Source organism: Nicotiana tabacum, chromosome 15, assembly GCF_000715075.1.
Source record: "Nicotiana tabacum cultivar K326 chromosome 15, ASM71507v2, whole genome shotgun sequence".
NCBI classification, from domain to species: Eukaryota; Viridiplantae; Streptophyta; class Magnoliopsida; order Solanales; family Solanaceae; genus Nicotiana; species Nicotiana tabacum.
The window spans coordinates 126058548-126080976 of NC_134094.1; the positions used below are offsets into that span (position 1 = coordinate 126058548).

Sequence of the window (22429 nt, forward strand, 5' to 3'; positions counted from 1 at the left end):
GTAATGTAGCCCGTAAGCTTGGTCGAGTGAATGATTCGAACTCGAAGTAATGTAGCCCGTAGGCTTAATGGTCGAGTGTGTGTTTGCTCAAACTTGAAATAAAAATAGCTCATAGGCTTGGTCGAGTGAATGATTCGAACTCGAAGTAATGTAGCACGTAGGCTTAATGGTCGAGTGAGTGTTTGCTCAAACTCGAAATAAAAATAACCACAGGCTTGGTCGAGTGAATGATTCAAACTCGAAGTAATGTTGCCCGTAAGCTTGGTCGAGTGAATGATTCAACCTCAAAGTAATGTAGCCCGTAGGCTTAATGGTCGAGTGAGTGTTTGCTCGAACTCGAAATAAAAATAGCCCGTAGGCTTGGTCGAGCGAATGATTTGAACTCGGAGTAATGTAGCCCGTAAGCTTGGTCGAGTGAATGATTTGAACTCGAAGTAATGTAGCCCGTAGGCTTAATGGTCGAGTGTGTGTTTGCTCAAACTTGAAACAAAAATAGCTCATAGGCTTGGTCGTGTGAATGATTCGAACTCGAAGTAATGTAGCACATAGGCTTAATGGTCGAGTGAGTGTTTGCTCGAACTCGAAATAAAAATAGCCCGTAGGTGTAATGGTCGAGTGAGTGTTTGCTTGAACTCGAAATAAAAATAGCCCATAGGCTTGGTCGAGTGAATGATTCTAATTCGAAGTAATGTAGCCCGTAGGCTTAATGGTCGAGTGAGTGTTTTCTCGAACGCGAAATAAAAATAGCCCGTAGGCTTAGTCGAGTGAATTATGCAAACTCAAAGTAATGTAGCCCGTAGGTGTAATGGTCGAGTGGGTGTTTGCTCGAACTCGAAATAAAAATAGCCCGTAGGATTGGTCGAGTGTATGATTCGAACTCGAAGTAATGTAGCACGTAGGCTTAATGGTCGAGTGAATGTTCGCTTGAACTCGAAATAAAAATAGCCCGTAGGCTTGGTCGAGCGAATGCTTTGAACTCGAAGTAATGTAGCACGTAAGCTTGGTCGAGTGAATGATTCGAACTCGAAGTAATGTAGCCCGTAGGTGTAATGGTCGAGTGAGTGTTTGCTTGAACTCGAAATAAAAATAGCCCGTAGGCTTGGTCGAGTGAATGATTCGAACTCGAAGTAATGTAGCACGTAGGCTTAATGGTCGAGTGAGTGTTTTCTCGAACTCGAAATAAAAATAGCCCGTAGGCTTGGTCGAGTGAATGATTCTAATTCGAAGTAATGTAACCCGTAGGCTTAATGGTCGAGTGAGTGTTTGCTTGAACTCGAAATAAAAATAGCCCGAAGGCTTAGTCGAGTGAATGATGCGAACTCAAAGTAATGTAGCCCGTAGGTGTAATGGTCGAGTGAGTGTTTGCTTGAACTCGAAATAAAAATAGCCCGTAGGCTTGGTCGAGTGAATGATTCAAACTCGAAGTAATGTAGCCCGTAAGCTTGGTCGAGTGAATGATTCAACCTCAAAGTAATGTAGCCCGTAGGCTTAATGGTCGAGTGAGTGTTTGCTCGAACTCGAAATAAAAATAGCCCGTAGGCTTGGTCGAGCGAATGATTTGAACTCGGAGTAATGTAGCCCGTAAGCTTGGTCGAGTGAATGATTCGAACTCGAAGTAATGTAGCCCGTAGGCTTAATGGTCGAGTGTGTGTTTGCTCAAACTTGAAATAAAAATAGCTCATAGGCTTGGTCGAGTGAATGATTCGAACTCGAAGTAATGTAGCACGTAGGCTTAATGGTCGAGTGAGTGTTTGCTCAAACTCGAAATAAAAATAACCACAGGCTTGGTCGAGTGAATGATTCAAACTCGAAGTAATGTTGCCCGTAAGCTTGGTCGAGTGAATGATTCAACCTCAAAGTAATGTAGCCCGTAGGCTTAATGGTCGAGTGAGTGTTTGCTCGAACTCGAAATAAAAATAGCCCGTAGGCTTGGTCGAGCGAATGATTTGAACTCGGAGTAATGTAGCCCGTAAGCTTGGTCGAGTGAATGATTCAAACTCGAACTAATGTAGCCCGTAAGCTTGGTCGAGTGAATGATTCAACCTCAAAGTAATGTAGCCCGTAGGCTTAATGGTCGAGTGAGTGTTTGCTCGAACTCGAAATAAAAATAGCCCGTAGGCTTGGTCGAGCGAATGCTTTGAACTCGGAGTAATGTAGCCCGTAAGCTTGGTCGAGTGAATGATTCGAACTCGAAGTAATGTAGCCCGTAGGCTTAATGGTCGAGTGTGTGTTTGCTCAAACTTGAAATAAAAATAGCTCATAGGCTTGGTCGAGTGAATGATTCGAACTCGAAGTAATGTAGCACGTAGGCTTAATGGTCGAGTGAGTGTTTGCTCGAACTCGAAATAAAAATAACCACAGGCTTGGTCGAGTGAATGATTCAAACTCGAAGTAATGTTGCCCGTAAGCTTGGTCGAGTGAATGATTCAACCTCAAAGTAATGTAGCCCGTAGGCTTAATGGTCGAGTGAGTGTTTGCTCGAACTCGAAATAAAAATAGCCCGTAGGCTTGGTCGAGCGAATGATTTGAACTCGGAGTAATGTAGCCCGTAAGCTTGGTCGAGTGAATGATTCGAACTCGAAGTATTGTAGCCCGTAGGCTTAATCGTCGAGTGTGTGTTTGCTCAAACTTGAAATAAAAATAGCTCATAGGATTGGTCGTGTGAATGATTCGAACTTGAAGTAATGTAGCACATAGGCTTAATGGTCGAGTGAGTGTTTGCTCGAACTCGAAATAAAAATAGCCCGTAGGTGTAATGGTCGAGTGAGTGTTTGCTTGAACTCGAAATAAAAATAGCCCATAGGCTTGGTCGAGTGAATGATTCTAATTCGAAGTAATGTAGCCCGTAGGCTTAATGGTCGAGTGAGTGTTTTCTCGAACGCGAAATAAAAATAGCCCGTAGGCTTAGTCGAGTGAATTATGCAAACTCAAAGTAATGTAGCCCGTAGGTGTAATGGTCGAGTGGGTGTTTGCTCGAACTCGAAATAAAAATAGCCCGTAGGATTGGTCGAGTGTATGATTCGAACTCGAAGTAATGTAGCACGTAGGCTTAATGGTCGAGTGAATGTTCGCTTGAACTCGAAATAAAAATAGCCCGTAGGCTTGGTCGAGCGAATGCTTTGAACTCGAAGTAATGTAGCACGTAAGCTTGGTCGAGTGAATGATTCGAACTCGAAGTAATGTAGCCCGTAGGTGTAATGGTCGAGTGAGTGTTTGCTTGAACTCGAAATAAAAATAGCCCGTAGGCTTGGTCGAGTGAATGATTCGAACTCGAAGTAATGTAGCACGTAGGCTTAATGGTCGAGTGAGTGTTTTCTTCTCGAACTCGAAGTAATGTAGCCCGTAGGCTTAATGGTCGAGTGAGTGTTTGCTCGAACTCGAAATAAAAATAACCCATAGGCTTGGTCGAGTGAATGATTCAAACTCGAAGTAATGTAGCCCGTAAGCTTGGTCGAGTGAATGATTCAACCTCAAAGTAATGTAGCCCGTAGGCTTAATGGTCGAGTGAGTGTTTGCTCGAACTCGAAATAAAAATAGCCCGTAGGCTTGGTCGAGCGAATGCTTTGAACTCGGAGTAATGTAGCCCGTAAGCTTGGTCGAGTGAATGATTCGAACTCGAAGTAATGTAGCCCGTAGGCTTAATGGTCGAGTGTGTGTTTGCTCAAACTTGAAATAAAAATAGCTCATAGGCTTGGTCGAGTGAATGATTCGAACTCGAAGTAATGTAGCACGTAGGCTTAATGGTCGAGTGAGTGTTTGCTCAAACTCGAAATAAAAATAACCACAGGCTTGGTCGAGTGAATGATTCAAACTCGAAGTAATGTTGCCCGTAAGCTTGGTCGAGTGAATGATTCAACCTCAAAGTAATGTAGCCCGTAGGCTTAATTGTCGAGTGAGTGTTTGCTCGAACTCGAAATAAAAATAGCCCGTAGGCTTGGTCGAGTGTATGATTCGAACTCGAAGTAATGTAGCACGTAGGCTTAATGGTCGAGTGAGTTTTTGCTCGAACTCGAAATAAAAATAGCCCGTATGCTTGGTCGAGTGAATGATTCAAACTCGAAGCAATGAAGCCCATAGGCTTAATGGTCGAATGAGTGTTTGCTCGAACTCTAAATAAAAATAGCCCGTAGGCTTAGTCGAGTGAATGATGCGAACTCGAAGTAATGTAGCCCGTAGGTGTAATGGTCGAGTGAGTGTTTGCTTGAACTCGAAATTAAAAGTAGCCCGTAGGCTTAGTCGAGTGAATGATTCGAACTCGAAGTAATGTAGCCCGTAGGCTTAATGGTCGAGTGAGTGTTCGCTCAAAATTGAAATAAAAATAGCCCATAGGGTTGGTCGAGCGAATGATTTGAACTCGAAGTAATGTAGCCCGTAAGCTTGGTCGAGTGAATGATTCGACCTCGAAGTAATGTATCCCGTAGGCTTAATGGTCGAGTGAGTGTTTGCTTGAACTCGAAATAAAAATAGCCCGTATGCATGGTCAAGTGAATTATTCGAACTCGAAGTAATGTATCCCGTTGACTTAATGGTCGAGTGAGTGTTTGCTTGAACTCGAAATAAAAATAGCCTGTAGGCTTGGTCGAGTGAATGAATCGAACTCGATATAATGTAGCACGTAGGCTTAATGGTCGAGTGAGTGTCTTCTCGAACTAGAAATAAAAATAGCCCGTAGGCTTGGTCGAGTGAATTATTCGAACTCAAAGTAATGTAGCCCGTAGGCTTAATGGTCGAGTGAGTGTTTGCTCGAACTCGAAATAAAAATAGCCCGTAGGCTTGGTCGAGTGAATGATTCGAACTCGAAGTAATGTAGCCCGTAGGTTTAATGGTCGACTTAGTGTTTGCTCGAACTCGAAATGAAAATAACCTGTAGGCTTGGTCGAGTGAATGATTCAAACTCGAAGTAATATATCCCGTAGGCGAAATGGTCGAGTGAATGATTCGAACTCGAAGCAATGTAGCCCGTAGGCTTAATGGTCGAGTGAGTGTTCGATCGAACTCGAAATAAATATAGCCCATAGGCTTGGTCGAGTGAATGGTTTGAACTCGAAGTAATGTAGCCCATAGGCTTAATGGTCGAGTGATTGTTCGCTCGAACTTGAAATAAAAATAGCCCATAGGCTGGTCGAGCGAATGATTTGAACTCGAAGTAATGTAGCCCGTATGCTTGCTCGAGTGAATGATTCGAACTCGAAGTAATATAGCCCGTAGGCTTAATGGTCGAGTGAGTGTTTGCTCGAACTCGAAATACAAATAGCTCGTAGGCTTGGTCGAGTGAATGATTCGAACTCGAAGTAATGTAGCACATAGTGTTAATGGTCGAGTGAGGGTTTGCTCGAACTCGAAATAAAAATATCCCGTAGGCTTGGTCGAGCGAATGATTCAAACTCGAAGTAATGTAGCCCATAGGCTTAATGGCCGAGTGAGTGTTTGCTCGAACTCGAAATAAAAATAGCCCGTAGGCTTGGTCGAATGAATGATTCGAACTCGAAGTAATATAGCCCGTAGGCTTAATGGTCGAGTGAGTGTTTGCTCGAACTCGAAATAAAAATAGCCCGTAGGCTTAGTCGAGTGAATGATGCGAACTCGAAGTAATGTAGCCCATAGGTGTAATGGTTGAGTAAGTGTTTGATCGAACTAGAAATAAAAATAGCCCGTAGGCTTGGTCGAGTGAATGATTTGAACTCGAAGTAATGTAGCTCATAGGCTTAATGGAGAAGTGAGTGTTCGCCCGAACTCGAAATAAAAATAGCCTATAGGCTTGGTCGAGTGAATTATTCGAACTCGAAGTAATGTATCCCGTAGGCTTAATGGTCGAGTGAGTTTTCTCTCAAAATCGAAATAAAAATAGCCCGTAGGCTTTGTCGAGTGAACGGTTTGAACTCGAAGTAATGTAGCCCGTAGGCTTAATGGTCGAGTGAGTGTTCGCTCGAACTCGAAATAAAAAAAGCCCGTAGGCTTGGTTGAGCAAATGATTTGAAGTCGAAGTAATGTAGCCCATATGCTTGGTCGATTGAATGATTCGGCCTCGAAGTAATGTAGCTCGTAGGCTTAATGGTCGAGTGAGTGTATGCTCGAACTCGAAATACAAATAGCTCGTAGGCATGGTCGAGTGAATGATTCGAACTCGAAGTAATGTAGCACATAAGGTTAATGGTCGAGTGAGTGTTAGATCGAACTCGAAATAAAAATATCTCTTAGGCTTGGTTGAGTGAATGATTCAAACTCGAAGTAATGTAGCCCATAGGCTTAATGGTCGAGTGAGTTTTTACTCGAACTCGAAATAAAAATAGCCCGTAGGCTTGGTCGAGTGAATGATTCGAACTCGAAGTAATGTAGCCCATAGGCTTAATGGTAGAGTGAGTGTTTGCCCGAACTCGAAATAAAAATAGCCTGTAGGCATGGTCGAGTGAATGATTCGAACTCGAAGTAATGTAGCCCGTAGGCTTAATGGTCGAGTGAGTGTTCGCTCAAAATCGAAATAAAAATAGCTCATAGGCTTTGTCGAGTAAATGGTTCGAACTCGAAGTAATGTAGCCCGTAGGCTTAATGGTCGAGTGAGTGTTCGCTCGAACTCGAAATAAAAATAGCCTGTAGGCTTGGTTGAGCGAATGATTTGAAGTCGAAGTAATATAGCACGTAAGCTTGTTCGAGTGAATGATACGACCTCGAAGTATTGTAGCCCGTAGGCTTAATGGTCGAGTGAGTGTTTGCTCGAACTCAAAATAAAAATAGTCCGTAGGCTTGGTCGAGTGAATGATTCGAACTCGAAGTAATGTAGCACGTAGGCTTAATAGTCGAGTGAGTGTTTGCTCAAACTCGAAATAAAAATAGCCTGTAGGCTTGGTCGAGTGAATGATTCGAAATCAAAGTAATGTAGCCCGTAGGCTTAATGGTCGATTGAGTGTTTGCTCGAACTCGAAATAAAAATAGCCCGTAGGCTTGGTCGAGTGAATGATTCGAACTCGAAGTAATGTAGCCCGTAGGCTTAATGGTCGAATGAGTGTTTTCTCGAACTCGAAATAAAAATAGCTCGTAGGCTTAGTTGAGTGAATGATGCGAACTCGAAGTAATGTAGCCCGTAGGCATAATGGTTGAGTGAGTGTTTGCTGGAACCCGAAATAAAAATAGCCCGTAGGCTTGGTCGAGTGAATGATTCGAACTCGAAGTAATGTAACCCGTATGCTTAATGGTCGAGTGAGTGTTCGCTCAAAATCGAAATAAAAATAGCCCATAGGCTTTGTCGAGTGAATGGTTCGAACTCGAAGTAATGTAGCCCGTAGGCTTAATGGTCGAGTGAGTGTTCGCTCGAACTCGAAATAAAAATAGCACATAGGCTTGGTCGAGTGAATGATTCGAACTCGAAGTTAATGTAGCACGTAGGGTTAATGGCGGAGTGAGTGTTTGATCGAATTCGAAATACAAATATCCCGTAGGCTTGGTCGAGTGAATGATTCAAACTCGAAGTAATGTAGCCCGTAGGCTTAATGGTCGAGTGAGTGTTTGCTCGAACTCGAAATAAAAATAGCCCGTAGGCTTGATCGAGTGAATGATTCGAACTCGAAGTAATATAGCCCGTAGGATTAATGGTCGAGTGAGTGTTTGCTCGAACTCGAAATAAAAATAGCCCGTAGGCTTAGTCAAGTGAATGATGCGAACTCGAAGTAATATAGCCCGTAGGTTTAATGGTTGAGTGAGTGTTTGCTCGAACTAGAAATAGAAATAGCCCGTAGGATTGGTCGAGTGAGTGATTCGAACTCGAAGTAATGTAGCCCGTAGGCTTAATGGTCGAGTGAGTGTTCGCTCGAACTCGAAATAAAAATAGCCCATAGGCTTGGTCGAGTGAATGGTTTGAACTCGAAGTAATGTAGCCCGTAGACTTAATGGTCGAGTGAGTGTTCGCTCGAACTCGAAATAAAAATAGCCCGTAGGCTTGGTTGAGCGAATGATTTAACTCGAAGTAATGTAGCCCGTAAGCTTGGTCGAGTGAATGATTCGACCTCGAAGTATTGTAGCCCGTAGGCTTAATGGTCGAGTGAGTGTTTGCTCGAACTCAAAATAAAAATAGTTCATAGCCTTGGTCGAGTGAATGATTCGAACTCGAAGTAATGTAGCACGTAGGCTTAATGGTCGAGTGAGTGTCTGCTCGAACTCGAAATAAAAATAGCCCATAGGCTTGGTCGAGTGAATGATTCGAACTCGAAGTAATGTAGCCCGTAGGCTTAATGGTCGAGTGAGTGTTTGCTCGAACTCGAAATAAAAATAGCCCGTAGGCTTGGTCGAGTGAATGATTCGAACTCGAAGTAATGTAGCCCGTAGGCTTAATGGTCGAGTGAGTGTTTGCTCGAACTCGAAATAAAAATAACCCGTAGGCTTAGTCGAGTGAATGATGCGAACTAGAAGTGATGTGGCCCGTAGGCATAATGGTCGAGTGAGTGTTTGCTGGAACTCAAAATAAAAATAGCCCGTAGCTTTGGTCGAGTGAATGATTCGAACTCGAAATAATGTAACCCGTAGGCTTAATGGTCGAGTGAGTGTTCGCTCAAAATCGAAATAAAAATAGCTCATAGGCTTTGTCGAGTAAATGGTTCGAACTCGAAGTAATGTAGCCCGTAGGCTTAATGGTCGAGTGAGTGTTCGCTTGAACTCGAAATAAAAATAGCCTGTAGGCTTGGTTGAGCGAATGATTTGAAGTCGAAGTAATGTAGCCCGTAAGCTTGTTCGAGTGAATGATACGACCTCGAAGTATTGTAGCCCGTAGGCTTAATGGTCGAGTGAGTGTTTGCTCGAACTCAAAATAAAAATAGTCCGTAGGCTTGGTCGAGTGAATGATTCGAACTCGAAGTAATGTAGCACGTAGGCTTAATGGTCGAGTGAGTGTTTGCTCAAACTCAAAATAAAAATAGCCCGTAGGCTTGGTCGAGTGAATGATTCGAACTCGAAGTAATGTAGCCCATAGGCTTAATGGTCGAGTGAGTGTTTGCTCGAACTCGAAATAAAAATAGCCCGTAGGCTTGGTCGAGTGAATGATTTGAACTCGAAGTAATGTAGCCCATAGGCGTAATGGTCGAGTTGTATCTTAATTCTGATTGCACAATAAATCTCAAAATAGAGTAATTTTCATTGGATATAAGACGCCGATAAAAAAGAGAAATCTCTTCGCACGTTATTACACGCCTGGGCTCGGGCCAATCTATATGAGCATGGTTCGCTTCGACCATTTGACTCTTTACAGTTTTTCCTATTGGGACCCTGTTGTTGTGAAATAACTTTCTTGTGGGACCTCGGATATTTTCATAAATGTTGCACGACCAATGTTTGCCTCATTAAAAACCTTGCCAAAAAACCCATTTGGGATAAAACTGGTCTAAGGGGAAAAGAGTGCAACGCGTGCTTTCTAGCGAGAGATCCGTCCCTTGTTCAGACTTCTGCATGGGTCAGTTTCGAGATATAAACGAATATGGAAAGGTTGTACCTTAACAGTAGTACCTTTTTAGATGTGATACATTCTAGCTACTTGATAGCTGTTTGCTGTTTATAACGCCGATCCTGTACGACCCCTTTCCGATGCCCTCGAGTACCTGATATGGTCCTTCCCAATTCGGTCCTAGCTTCCCTTCATTCGGATTTTGGGTAGTGATGGTAATTTTTCTCAACACTAAGTCTCCAGGCTTGAAATGGCGGAGCTTGGTTCTTCGATTATAATATCTTTCAATTCGTTGTTTTTGGGCGGCCATTCGGACGAGAGTAGCTTCTCGTCTTTCGTCCGATAGTTCGAGGCTTGTATTCATAGCCTCGTTATTTGATTCTTCCATCGCGAATCATAATTTGGCACTGGGTTCACCAACCTCGACTGGTATCAATGCTTCGGATACATATACTAAGGAGAACGGGGTCGCCCCCGTACTGGATTTTGACGTTGTCCGATATGCCCAAAGGACGTCGGGCAGGATTACTCTCCATCTCCCTTTAGCATCTTTCAACCTCTTCTTTAAGTTTTGAATGACAGTTTTGTTTGTTGATTCGTCCTGCCTATTCCCACTGGGGTGGTATGGCATCGACAATATCCTTCTTATCTTATGGTCTTCGAGGAATCTTGTTACTTTGCCGCCGATGAATTGCTTTCCATTGTCACATACTATTTCGGCAGGTATCCCGAACCGGCATATGATATGATCCCAAATAAAGTCTATAACTTCTTTCTCTCTTATTTTCTCGAACGCCTGCGCTTCAACCCATTTAGAAAAATAGTTAGTCATAAACAAAATGAATTTGGCTTTACCTGGGGTCGATGGCAGAGGGCCGACGATATCCATTCCCCATTTCATGAATGGCCATGGGGATAGGACTGAGTGGAGTTGCTCTCTGGGCTGGTGGATCATCGGTGCGAACCTTTGACATTTGTCACATTTACGAACAAATTCCTTCATATCTTTGCCCATATCGATCCAATAATACCTTGCTGTAATTAGTTTTCAGACTAATGTATCGGCTCTAGAGTGATTCCCGCAAGTACCCTCATGCACTTCCCGTAGGACGTAATCTACATCCCCCGGACCCAAGCATACCGCCAATGGTCCATCAAACGTTCTTCGGTAAAGCATTCCGTCCGAAGCCAACGTGAATCGAGCAGCTTTGGTCCGTAGGGTTCTTGAATCTTTAGGGTCCAATGGGAGTTTGCCGCTTTTCAAGTATTCAATATACTTGTTTCTCTAATCACAGGTTAAGCTTGTATAATTTATTTCGGCGTGACCTTCTTCGATTACTGATCTTGAAAGTTGAACAACATTCCTCGAGCCCGTATCATGTACCTCGACCAATGACCCCAAATTTGCAAGCGCATCGTCCTCATTATTCTGTTCCCGTGGTACATGCCATAAAGTCCATTGTTTGAAACGGCGCAAAGTGATAAGCAGTTTATCTAAATACTTTTGCATTCTACCTTTTCGAACTTCGAAGGTTTTGTTTACTTGACTCACCACCAGCAAGGAGTCGCAGTTGGCTTCAATGACTTCTGCTCCCAAGTTTCTAGCTAACTCGAGACCTGCAATCATGGCTTCATACTCGGCCTCGTTGTTAGTCAACCTGACAGTTTTAATAGACTACCTAATAGTGCTACCCATGGGTGGTTTCAAAACTATGCCCAGCCCGGACCCTTTTACGTTCGAAGCCCCGTCTGTAAAAAGGATCCATACCCCTGATGATGCACCTGATTTCAATAGTTCCTTTTCGACTTCGGGTACGAGGGCTGGTGTGAAATTGGCCACGAAGTCTGCTAAAATTTGAGACTTGATGGCCAGGTGGGGTTGATATTCGATATCGTACCCACTGAGTTCGACGGCCCATTTGGCCAGTCGGCTTGATAACTCGGGTTTGTGCAAAATATTACGAAGTGGGTAAGTGGACAATACACATATGGGATGACATTGAAACTACGACCTTAACTTTCTTGAGACGCTTATCAGTGCAAGCACCAATATTTCTAGGAGCGGATATCTAGTTTTCGCCTCTCCTAAGGTTCGAGTCGTATAATAAATGGGGAATTGCGTACCTTGCTCTTCTCGAACTAGGACACTGCTCACGGCGACTTTCGATGCTGCCAAGTACAAATAAAGTTTCTCGTCAGTTTTTGGAGTGTGAAGCAGTGGTGCGCTTGATAGATATTGCTTTAGTTCTTCTAATGCTTGTTGGCACTCCGGGGTCCAAGAAAAATCGTTCTTCTTTTTGAGTAGAGAGAAAAATTTATGACTTCGATCAGATGATCTTGAGATGAACCGGCTTAAGGTAGCAATCCGACCCGTTAGCCTTTGTACGGCCTTCACGCTGTCCACAATGACGATGTCTTCGATGGCCTTGATTTTATCGGGGTTAATCTCTATTCCCCGATGTGACACCATGAAGCCGAGGAACTTGCCCGAACCGACCCCGAAAGCACATTTCTCGGGGTTGAGCTTCATGTTGTATTTCCTTAAAATATCGAACGTTTCCTGCAAATGAATTAAATGCTCCTCTGCGCGCAGGGACTTAACTAACATGTCATCAATATAAACTTCCATTGATTTTCCAATTTGTTCTTCGAACATTTTATTTACTAGGCGTTGGTAAGTAGCCCCTGCGTTTTTTAGCCGGAAGGGCATCACATTATAACAATACGTTCCATATTTTTTGACAAATGAAGTTTTTTCCTGGTCCTCCGGGTTCATCTGGATTTGATTATACCCGGAATAGGCATAGAGAAAAGTGAGGATCTCGTGGCCGGCCGTGGCATCGATTATGCGATCGATATTGGGCAGCGGAAAGGAATCTTTGGGGCATGCTTTGTTCAATTCCTTATAGTCCACGCACATTCTAAGTTTGTCCCCTTTTTTAGGGACTACAACTACGTTGGCTAACCATTCGGGATATTTCACCTCCCGAATGGACCCTACTTTGAGAAGCTTGGTTACCTCGTCCTTTATGAATGTGTGCTTTCTATCGGACTGGGGTCTTCTCTTTTGCTTCACCGGTCTGAACCTGGGGTCCAAACTTAGCTGATGCATCATTATGTCCGGCGGGATCCCTGTTATATCTAAATGGGACCAGGCAAAACAATCGATGTTATCGATAAGAAATTGAACGAGTTTCTTCTTGAGTTCGGGGCTCAACCCCTTCCCAAGTATACCTTTCGCTCCGGCCAGTGCTTGATTAATATGACTTTCTCTAGCTCCTCGATCGTCGATTTTGTGGCGTCAGAGTCATCGGGAATCACGAAAGATCGAGGGACCCTTTGATCTCCATCCTCTTCGATTTTCTGGTTATCTGGCTGGGTTGAAGCCGATGTCTGTGATTGCTATTTGGTATCTCGTTCTCCTTACGGACCCGATTTTTTTATCGGCGAAAGTGAGGACACTGGTTTAGCTTCGTCGACGACGAATATTTCTTTCGCGGCTGGTTATTCTCCGTACACCATTTTGACATCTCCCGACATTGGGAATTTCAGGGCCTGGTGTAGGGTCGAAGGCACAACTCTCATGTTGTGGATCCTTGGCCTTCCCAAAAGGGCGTTATATCTTATATCACGTTCGATCACGTGAAACTTTATTTCCTGGATGGTTTCGACCACGTTTATTGGTAGGACTATCTCACCTTTGGTGGTTTCGCATACCATATTGACCCCGTTTAGGACCAGAGTTGCGGGTACGATCTGATCCTGTAGGCTGAGCTGCTCCACTACCTTCAATCGGATGATGTTGGCAGAGCTACCTGGATCGATTAACACACGCTTAATTTTAGTTTTATTCACGAGTACAGATATTACCAGTGTGTCGTTGTGAGGTTGGACGACCCCCATCTGCATTTTCATCATCAAAGGATAGAGTCCCCATGGGTGCGTAATCTTGAGTCCGAGATCGCTTTTCCCTCACCATCGATGTTTTAGTGCATTTAAGCATTGGTACCCGATGGGTATCGATGCCGCCGATGATCATGTGGATGACGTGTTGCGGTTCTTCTTGCTCATTTTGTTTGCCGAAATCCCTACTTCTAAAATGGCTCTTTGCCCTATCATCAAAAACTCCCGAAGGTGCCCTTTGTTAAATAAGCGAGTTATTTCCTCTCTTAGTTGCTTGCAATCTTCCATTCTGTGGCTATGGGTACCATGATATTCACACGTTTGATTGGGATTTCTTCGGGCAGGATCGGTCTGCATTGGTCGAGGCCATTTAGTGTCTTTGATGCGTCTGATGGCCGACATGAGAGCAGATGCACCAACGCTGAAGTTATATTCTGATAATCAAGGTGCTTCTATAGGATCGGCATATTTATCGAAGCCGCTCTTACTCATAAGCCCCTGAGAATTTTGTCCTCGATCAATCCTTTGATTGTTCCGAACTGCGTTGCGTGCTGAACCGATGTTCACCCGATCTGCGACATATGGTCGATATCGGTCTTTGTTCGACCTTTGTCCTCTGTCAATCTGCTTTTGATTAATAATTGTCCTGTTCTGATGAACGGGTCCGTGCGGGGCACTCGACTGATCATCCTCGACCCTAATTTTCGATTGATATCGGTTGTGCACATCTGCCGATGTGATGCTGTCGAACTTATCCCGTTCAACCCTTGGGCGAAGTCTTGTACGGCCCAGTCGTCTGCGACTAGGGGTAATTCCACGCGTTCCATTTGAAATCGGGATACGAATTCCCTCAGCATTTCACCCTGCCCTTGCGTTACTTTGAAGAGGTTTGATTTCCTCGTTGCAACCTTTATGGCACCAGCATGTGCCTTTACAAATGAATCTGCTAGCATGGCAAAAGAATCGATGGAATTCGACGGTAAATTGTGGTACCAGATCATAGCTCTTTTCGAGAGGGTCTCCCCGAACTTTTTGAACAGCACGGATTCGATCTCATCGTCTTCCAAATCGTTGCCTTTTATGGCACATGCGTAAGAGGTGACATGTTCGTTAGGATCGGTCGTACTGTTATATTTGGGAATTTCAGGCATACGGAATTTTTTGGGGATTGGCTTCGGTGCCGCACTCGACGAAAAAGGCTTTTGTGTGAATTTTTTCGAATCAAGCCCTTTTATCATTGGTGGAGCCCCGGGGATTTGGTCGACCCTGGCATTGTACGTTTCCACCCTCTTGTCTTTCGCTTCGACTCGTTTTGTGAGTTCCTAGAGCAATTTAGTAATTTCGGGAGTAGTCCCCGATTCTTGCTCGTTAGATTTCACTATGGCAGGCTCTGTTCTGGGGGCGACTTCTCGAAGTGGATTGGAGACCGACCTACTTTGTGCGCGAGTTTGGCTCTGTAGCTGAGCTATCGCTACTTGTTGGGCTTTTAGCATCTCGAAGATCATACATAAGTTGGCCCCGATTTTCCCTGGGTTTTGGGTGTCTCGGGCTATGGATCGAGTACCGCCCTGTATGCTTTTTTCCGATTTGGAACGCTGGTTCGCCTCCAAAGCTATTTGTGAATTGACATCCAGTGGTATTTCGGCTCGAATTTCAGGTACTTCGATTCGAGCCTCGGGTGCCAAGTTGTTGGTTTCATCTTGAAGGCCGGCTTCGTAATCGATCAGTGAAGCCATTCGATCGGTGGTTATTCGTAGCTGACCCTAAATTCAAGATATTTTCGGAAATAAGTGCAAAGCACAATGGCATGTTTTTTAGATTTGTATCAAATGACCACTGTTATCCTCGGCCCCACGGTGGGCGCCAAACTGTTTACCCGAAAAATGGATAGAGTTGAATTTATACGCAGTTCCGAGGATATGTGGTGTAACTTGATACAAAATGCAAGGATAAATAAAATGTAAATATAGATTGGAGAGAATGCAATCTAGATGAGGTTATCAAGAACAATGAACCTTATGATTCGACAAATAGAATTAATCTAAGAAACTGGAAGAGGGATGCTTTACTGTAGAGGAATATAATACTTTTATTACAATGTAAGTCTCATGAGAACCCTCCTACAGAAATGATAACCAAGCCCTTTTATAGTGGAGGGATTCGGCTCCAAGCATAATTAAATAAACATTCAGTGGGAGACCCATGGTAAGTCAGCATTTCCATAATTTCTGCCAAGATTTCCTCTAGTGGGATTGCAACGGCTTTTGTCTGTGAGCTCGATCTCGCTTAGAATCCTCGATTTTGGTTCGATCTTGATTTCGGCTCGAACTTGTGATCTTGGTTCAAGCCCGATCCTGTTTTGAGCCTTTGAATTGATCCCAGACCAGTGTTGGTTGGTCTTTGGATTATCAGCACGATAGGTCTACCATGTGACACGGTTTGATTCTTGTTCGAGTTTGATTATGGTATCGATCTCGACACGGACCGGCCTCCCCGGATTCGAGGTTAGTTCGTCTCCCCTTCGGGATCTTACTTCGATACATCCCCCTTCGAACCATATCGGACGTGCCAAGGCTGAAATCTATTTCGACCATATACAATGGTATTCATTTGTCACGTATTTGTATTTATTATTTCGTGCAGACTTGGTGGAGATAGTAGAAAGAATGGCAACTGTGAAGCAGAAAATACTGGTTTTATCTGGCAAAGGCGGAGTTGGTAAGAGTACATTCTCAGCTCAACTTGCTTTTGCATTGGCAGCTATGGATTTTCAAGTAGGTCTCCTTGATATTGATATATGTGGTCTAGAAGGACAAGAGATTCACCAGAGTAACATCGGATGGTCCCCTGTTTATGTTGAGTCTAACCTTGGGGTTATGTCAATTGGTTTCATGCTTCCCAACCCTGATGAAGCTGTCATATGGAGAGGTCCCCGCAAGAATGGTCTAATTAAGCAATTCCTCAAAGAAGTTTATTGGGGAGAGCTTGATTTTCTTGTGGTTGATGCTCCACCTGGGACCTCAGATGAGCATATTTCAATTGTTCAATTCCTACAAGCAACTGGAATAGATGGTGCAGTTATCGTCACAACCCCACAGCAGGTATCACTGATAGGTGTGAGGAAAGAAGTTAGTTTTTGCAAGAAAGTTGGGGTGGAGGTTCTTGGTGTTGTTGAGAACATGAGTGGTCTTTCCCAACCACTCACAGAGTTCAAATTCATGAGAATGACAGAGGCCGGTGAGCAAAAAGACATGACCGAGTGGGCCATGGCTTATATGAGAGAAAAAGCCCCGCAAATGCTAAACTTGGTTGCTTTTAGTGAAGTTTTTGATAGCAGTGGTGGAGGTGCGGCAAAGATGTGCGGTGATATGGGTGTCCCTTTTCTTGGGAAAGTACCCCCTGATCCTCAGCTATGTAAAGCAGCTGAAGAAGGACGATCTTGCTTTTCAGATGACTAGTTTTATAGTATATTTGCCTCTCACGTGTTGCCTGGCGATTATTGTAAAATTTATATTTAAAATTAATAAAATTAAAATAAGATTAAATACCATAAATTTAGAATGAGTCTGAATTCTTTCTTAAAAGTGAACAACAAGAATATTATCATAATTACTATATTAGAGCGACTCGAACTCATTTTTTTATTTAACCTCTAACATAAAAAGTCAAAACAATAAAAAATTGGTATTTAACTTGTAAATATAGCAAAAACATCTCTATAATTGAAAATCTTACCAATACAATATAATGTCTAAAGTATATCATTAATGTTGTTCATTTAGAGAAAAGTTCATTAGAGAAAAGAAGAAGAAACTTAGATTATATGTTGAAGGAGTAAATAGATGTTGAAGATAGAGTATTAGTTGAAGTATTGATAATTGTAAAATTTCTCACACTCAAATCTACAAAAAGACTTAGAGAAAAATAATTATTCCTTAAGGTAAACTGAAAATGGCATACTATTGGCTTATTCATGCGACAAATAATTATTTATTCTTTGCATCAGAATTAATATGGATTAAATCATAGCATGGAAAGACATTATATTGTATTGGAATTTTCCAAATTAATATCGATTCATGCTATGATTAATGTATCAGAATTAATATAGATAAAAATTTTCAGAAAGTTTTTATGTGAAAATGGATTTAAAATGTGAATTAGAGCTTTATTGACTTTGGTTAGCATTTTGAGCAAACAGACTCGGATCAATATTTTGACAGTTCCAATAGGTCCGTATCGTAATTTGGGACTTGGGCGTATGCCCGAAATCAAATTCCGAGGTCCCTAGCCCGAGATATGAAATTTTGATGAAAAGTTAAAAGTTTAAGTTCAAATAGTGACCGGATATCGAATTATGTGCAAACGACCCTAGAATAAAATTTTGATTATTCTAATAGCTCTGTCACGACCCGAAATTCCCACTAACGGGATCGTGATGGCACCTAACATTTCACTTGCTAGGCAAGCCAACGTTAGAGAATCATTAAAGCCAATAATTAAGTAAATAACAATAATTAAGTAAGATGAAATATAATAAGTGCGGAATATTATAAAACTGTATTAATCACTACCACCCAGATTTGGAGTCACAATTCATGAGCATTCTAGAATTTACTACAAGTAATAGTCTGAAAGAAATACAACTGTCTGAATGAAAGAAAACAGTAGGACATAAAAGATAGACGGGGAATTCAAGGACTGTGAACGCCGACAGATCTACCTTGAGTCTCCGGACAGCGGACCAATAGCAAAATCTCGATCAACCTGAGCCGGTACCAAAATCTGCACAGAAAGTGCAGAGTGCAGTATCAGTACAACTGACCCCATATATTAGTAAGTGTCGAGCCTAACCTCGACGAAGTAGTGACGAGGCTAAGGTAAGGCACCTACAATCAACCTGTACAATTTAACAGTGTATAGACAAATAACAAAAATGAAGAACTAAATAGGAAATGCTGGGAGGGAAACATACTGAGGGAAATACAAGATAAATAACTACAATAGAATGATCACCAGAACAGTCAATATACCATGAATCGACACGAATAGTGAATACAGTAAGGAAAAATGCACGACATCTCCCTTCGTGCTTCTACTCTCAATCTCACCATAAAATCAATAGAAACGATAAGACAACACTCTTCGTGCATTAACTCTCAGGCATCACCCTTCGTGCTTTTACCCTCACAATATGGCACGACATCACCCTTCGTGCATTAACAGTCACAATATGGCACGACATCACCTTTCGTGCATTAACACTCACAATATGGCACGGCATCACCCGCCGTGCATTAACACTCACAATATGGCACGACATCACCCGCCGTGCATTAACACTCTCCCTTACCATAATGGAATGGATAAATAACAACAGGGAGATAGAATAACAAGTACAAACCTTACTCCAATATTTGCTTCACAATATAAATCTCAACTTTTAAATAAATACTCGATTACCAACTGTAAATCCGTAAACATGATAATGACGATTAATTTAACAATACTAGTGTAAACATGTAGCAATTAAGCATAGGAAAGAGACAATATAAGAAAAGCGGAAGAAACATGGAAAACAGGTAAATTGGCGACGCATAAGTACTCGTCACCTCACATATACGCCGCTCACATGAATTTCACCTAGCAAATAATCTAAGGTTCCTAATTCCCTCAAGTCAGGGTTAGACACAACACTTACCTCGCTCCGAAGGCTACTTAATTCTCAATCACAACTTTTCCCTTGAAATTCAGCTCCAAACTACTAGTATCTATTCAAAAATGACTCAATAATATCAAATATTGCTAAAGGAATCAATTATATTGCATAAATTAAATTTCCCAAATTTTCTTCTAAAAAGTCGAAAAATCGACCCCGGGCCTGCTTGGTCAAAACCCGAGGTTTGGACCAAAATCCTTTTACCCATTCTCCCCCGAGCCCGAATATGTAATTAGTTTTGGAATCCGACCTCAAATTGAGGTCTAAATTCCTAAATTTCCGAAATTCCTAGTTTTCTACCCTAACCCCTAATTCTACCATGAAAACTCTAGATTTTAGGTTAAAAATTCAAGAAATGTAATGGGTAATTGAAAGAAAATGGTTTTTAATCATTTACCAACACTTTGGGGAAGATATGACTCTAGAAAAAATGCCTCACACCGTTTAGTTTTTGAGAAAAATGAATTTTTGGCTAAATCTCGTGTTTGGATTTTGTTAAGTGCTGGGTGACAGTGTACATCGCGTTCGCGAAAAGTATAGGTTGCCAAGCCTTTGCATTTGCGAGACAGTGTTCGCATTCGTGTAGGCTACCACCCCCCATGGCCTTAACGTTCGCGAGACATTGCTCGCCTTCACGATGAAGGAACGATCGACTCTCCCCCAAGTGTGCCTAACACTACGCGTTCGTGAGGAGGTGGTCGCATTCGTAAAGGGTAGCGCCCTCATCGCTTCGCGTTCGCGAAGAAGAAAACTTTAGCTGCTCAGTTTACTCTCCGCGTTCGCGAGACTACCTTCGCGATCGCGAAGAAGGACATGCCAAAACACCTGGTGTAGCAAACTAGCAAATTTTCAAAGTCCAAAACATCTTGTGGCCTACCCGAAACTCACCCGAGCCCTCCGGGCTCCAAACCAAACATGCACATAAGTCTAAAAATATCATACGAACTTGTTCGCATGATCAAATAACCAAAATAACACCTAGAACTATGAATTTAGCACCAAATCAAATGAAATTCTCAAGAACACTTTAAAATTTTTATTTTCTCAACTGGACGTCCGAATCACGTCAAATCAATTCCGTTTCTCATAAAATTTCACAGACAAGTCTTAAATATCATAGTGAACATGTACCGGGCTCCGAAACAAAAATACGGACCCGATACTAACAATGCCAAACATCAATCAATTCTTAAAAACAAATAATTTCAAGACTTTTAATTTTCATCAAAAATTCATAACTCAAGCTAGGGACCTCCGAATTCGATTCCGGGCATACACCCAGGTCCCATAATTTTATACGGACCCACCGGGACCGTCAAAGAACGAATCCGAGCTCGTTTTCAAAAAATATTGACCGAAGTCAACTAAAATTAACATTTAAGGCAAAAATTCTTATTTTCATTAGTTTTTAACATAAAAGCTTTTCCGAAACATGCCCGGACTGCACATGTAAATCGAGGAGGGTAAAAATGAGATTTTTAAGGCTTAAGAGCGCCGATTCGAGGTCTAAAACATAAGATGACCTTTTGGGTCATCACATTCTCCACCTCTAAAGCAACTGTTTGTCCTCGAACGAACATAGAAAAGTACCTGGGCTGGTGAAAAGGTGGGGATATCTACTCCGCATATCGGACTCAGACTCCCAAGTAGCTGCCTCAACAGGCTGACCCCTCCACTGTACTCGAACATAAGGGTAATTCACATGGCACGCCATAAAGATAGTGCCTCCAAATCTTTAGCGCGTGAACAATGGCTGCCAACTCTAGATCATGAACAAGGTAATTTTTCTCATGAACCTTCAGCTACCGCAAAGCATAAACAAGAACCTTGCCACCCTGCATCAATACCGCACCCAGACCAATACGAGATGTGTCACAATATATTGTATAATATCCTGAACATATGGGTAACACCAATAACGGTGCCGTAGTCAAAGCTGTCTTGAGCTACTGAAAGCTCGCTTCATACTCGTCTGACCACCTGAACGGGACACTCTTCTGGGTCAATCTGGTCAACGGGACTGCTATAGATGAAAACTCCTCCACAAATTGACAGTAATAGCCCGCTAAACCTAGGAAACTATGAATCTCTGTAGCTGTTTTGGATCTAGGCCAGTTCTGAACTTCCTCAATCTTCCTAGGATCCACTTGAATACCCTTTATTGATATAACATGACCCAAGAAAGCGACTGAACTTAACCAAAACTCGCATTTTGAGAATTTATCATATAACTGGTTGTCTTTCAGAGTCTGAAGAACGATCTGAAGGTGCTGCTCATGCTCCCCTTAGCTGTGGGAGTAGATTAAGATATCATCAATAAACACAATCACAAAGGAATCCAAGTAGGTCTTGAACACCCGGTTCATCAAATCCATGAATGCTGCTGGGGCATTTATCAGCCCAAATGACATCACTAGAAACTCATAATGCTTATACCGAGTCCGAAAAGCTGTCTAAGGGACATCGAATGCCCTAATCCTCAACTGATGGTATCCAGATCTCAGATCAATCTTCGAAAATACTTGGGCACCCTGAAGCTGATCAAATAAATCATCAATCCTCGGCAATGGGTACTTGTTCTTGATGGTGACTTTATTTAACTATCGATAATCTATACACATCCTCATCGATCCATTTTTCTTATTCACAAACAACATAGGTGCATCCCAGGGTGAGACACTAGGTCTAATGAAGCCCTTATCAAGCAAATCTTGCAACTACTCCTTCAATTCTTTCAACTCTGGCGGGGCCATGCGGTATGGCGTATTGGAAATGGGCTGAGTGCCCGGAGCCAAATCAATGCAGAAATCAATATCCCTGTCGGGTGGCATCCCCGACAGGTCTGCAGGAAACACCTCTGGAAACTCACGAACAACCGACACTGAATCCATGGAAGAAACCTCCGCACTAGAATCACGGACGTAAGACAAATAAGTTAGACACACTTTCTCGACCATATGCCGAGCCTTCACATAAGAGATAACCCTGCTGGTAGAATGGCCAAGATTCCCTCTCCACTCTAATCGAGGCGACCCCTTCAAGGCTAAGGTCACCATCTTGGTGTGACAATCTAATACAGCATGATAAGGTGACAGCCAATCCATACCTAGTATGACATCAAAATCAACCATGTCGAGAAGTAGAAGATTTACACGAGTCTTAAGACTCCTAATGGTAACTACACACGAATGATAAACATAATCAACATTGTAGGTTTAATCCCCTTATGCTTAAAATTAGTAGGCAAATTATGTAGGTTTCTGGAAATCGTATTTAAGAAATACCTTTTGCGTGTAGCTAACTGCTCATTAATTTGTATCACATAGAGATCCTGCCTATAGGATTCTGCAACCTTAACTCATTAAAATTTGTCAATGTTAATC

The 22429-nt window shown here is 42.5% G+C and overlaps 1 protein-coding gene across 1 annotated transcript; it reads left to right on the forward strand.

Annotated features, from left to right (window-relative positions):
- The first annotated feature begins 15956 nt into the window (after positions 1 to 15956).
- Positions 15957 to 16785, forward strand: LOC107798989 (cytosolic Fe-S cluster assembly factor NBP35-like). Its single transcript, XM_075231782.1, has 2 exons — positions 15957 to 16564; positions 16652 to 16785. The coding sequence occupies exons 1-2, from the start codon at positions 15994 to 15996 to the stop codon at positions 16783 to 16785; spliced, it is 705 nt and encodes a 234-aa protein (XP_075087883.1). The 5' UTR covers positions 15957 to 15993.
- The last annotated feature ends 5644 nt before the right edge of the window (positions 16786 to 22429 follow it).

What these genes read in the sequence shown, in the direction of transcription:
- LOC107798989 (XM_075231782.1), top strand. Translation starts at nt 15,994, where the DNA reads ATGGCAACTGTGAAGCAGAAAATACTGGTTTTATCTGGCAAAGGCGGA. An exon ending in CATGAGAATGACAGAGGCCG is followed by an intron (nt 16,565 to 16,651) that starts GTGAGCAAAAAG and finishes CTTTTAGTGAAG; the next exon opens with TTTTTGATAGCAGTGGTGGA.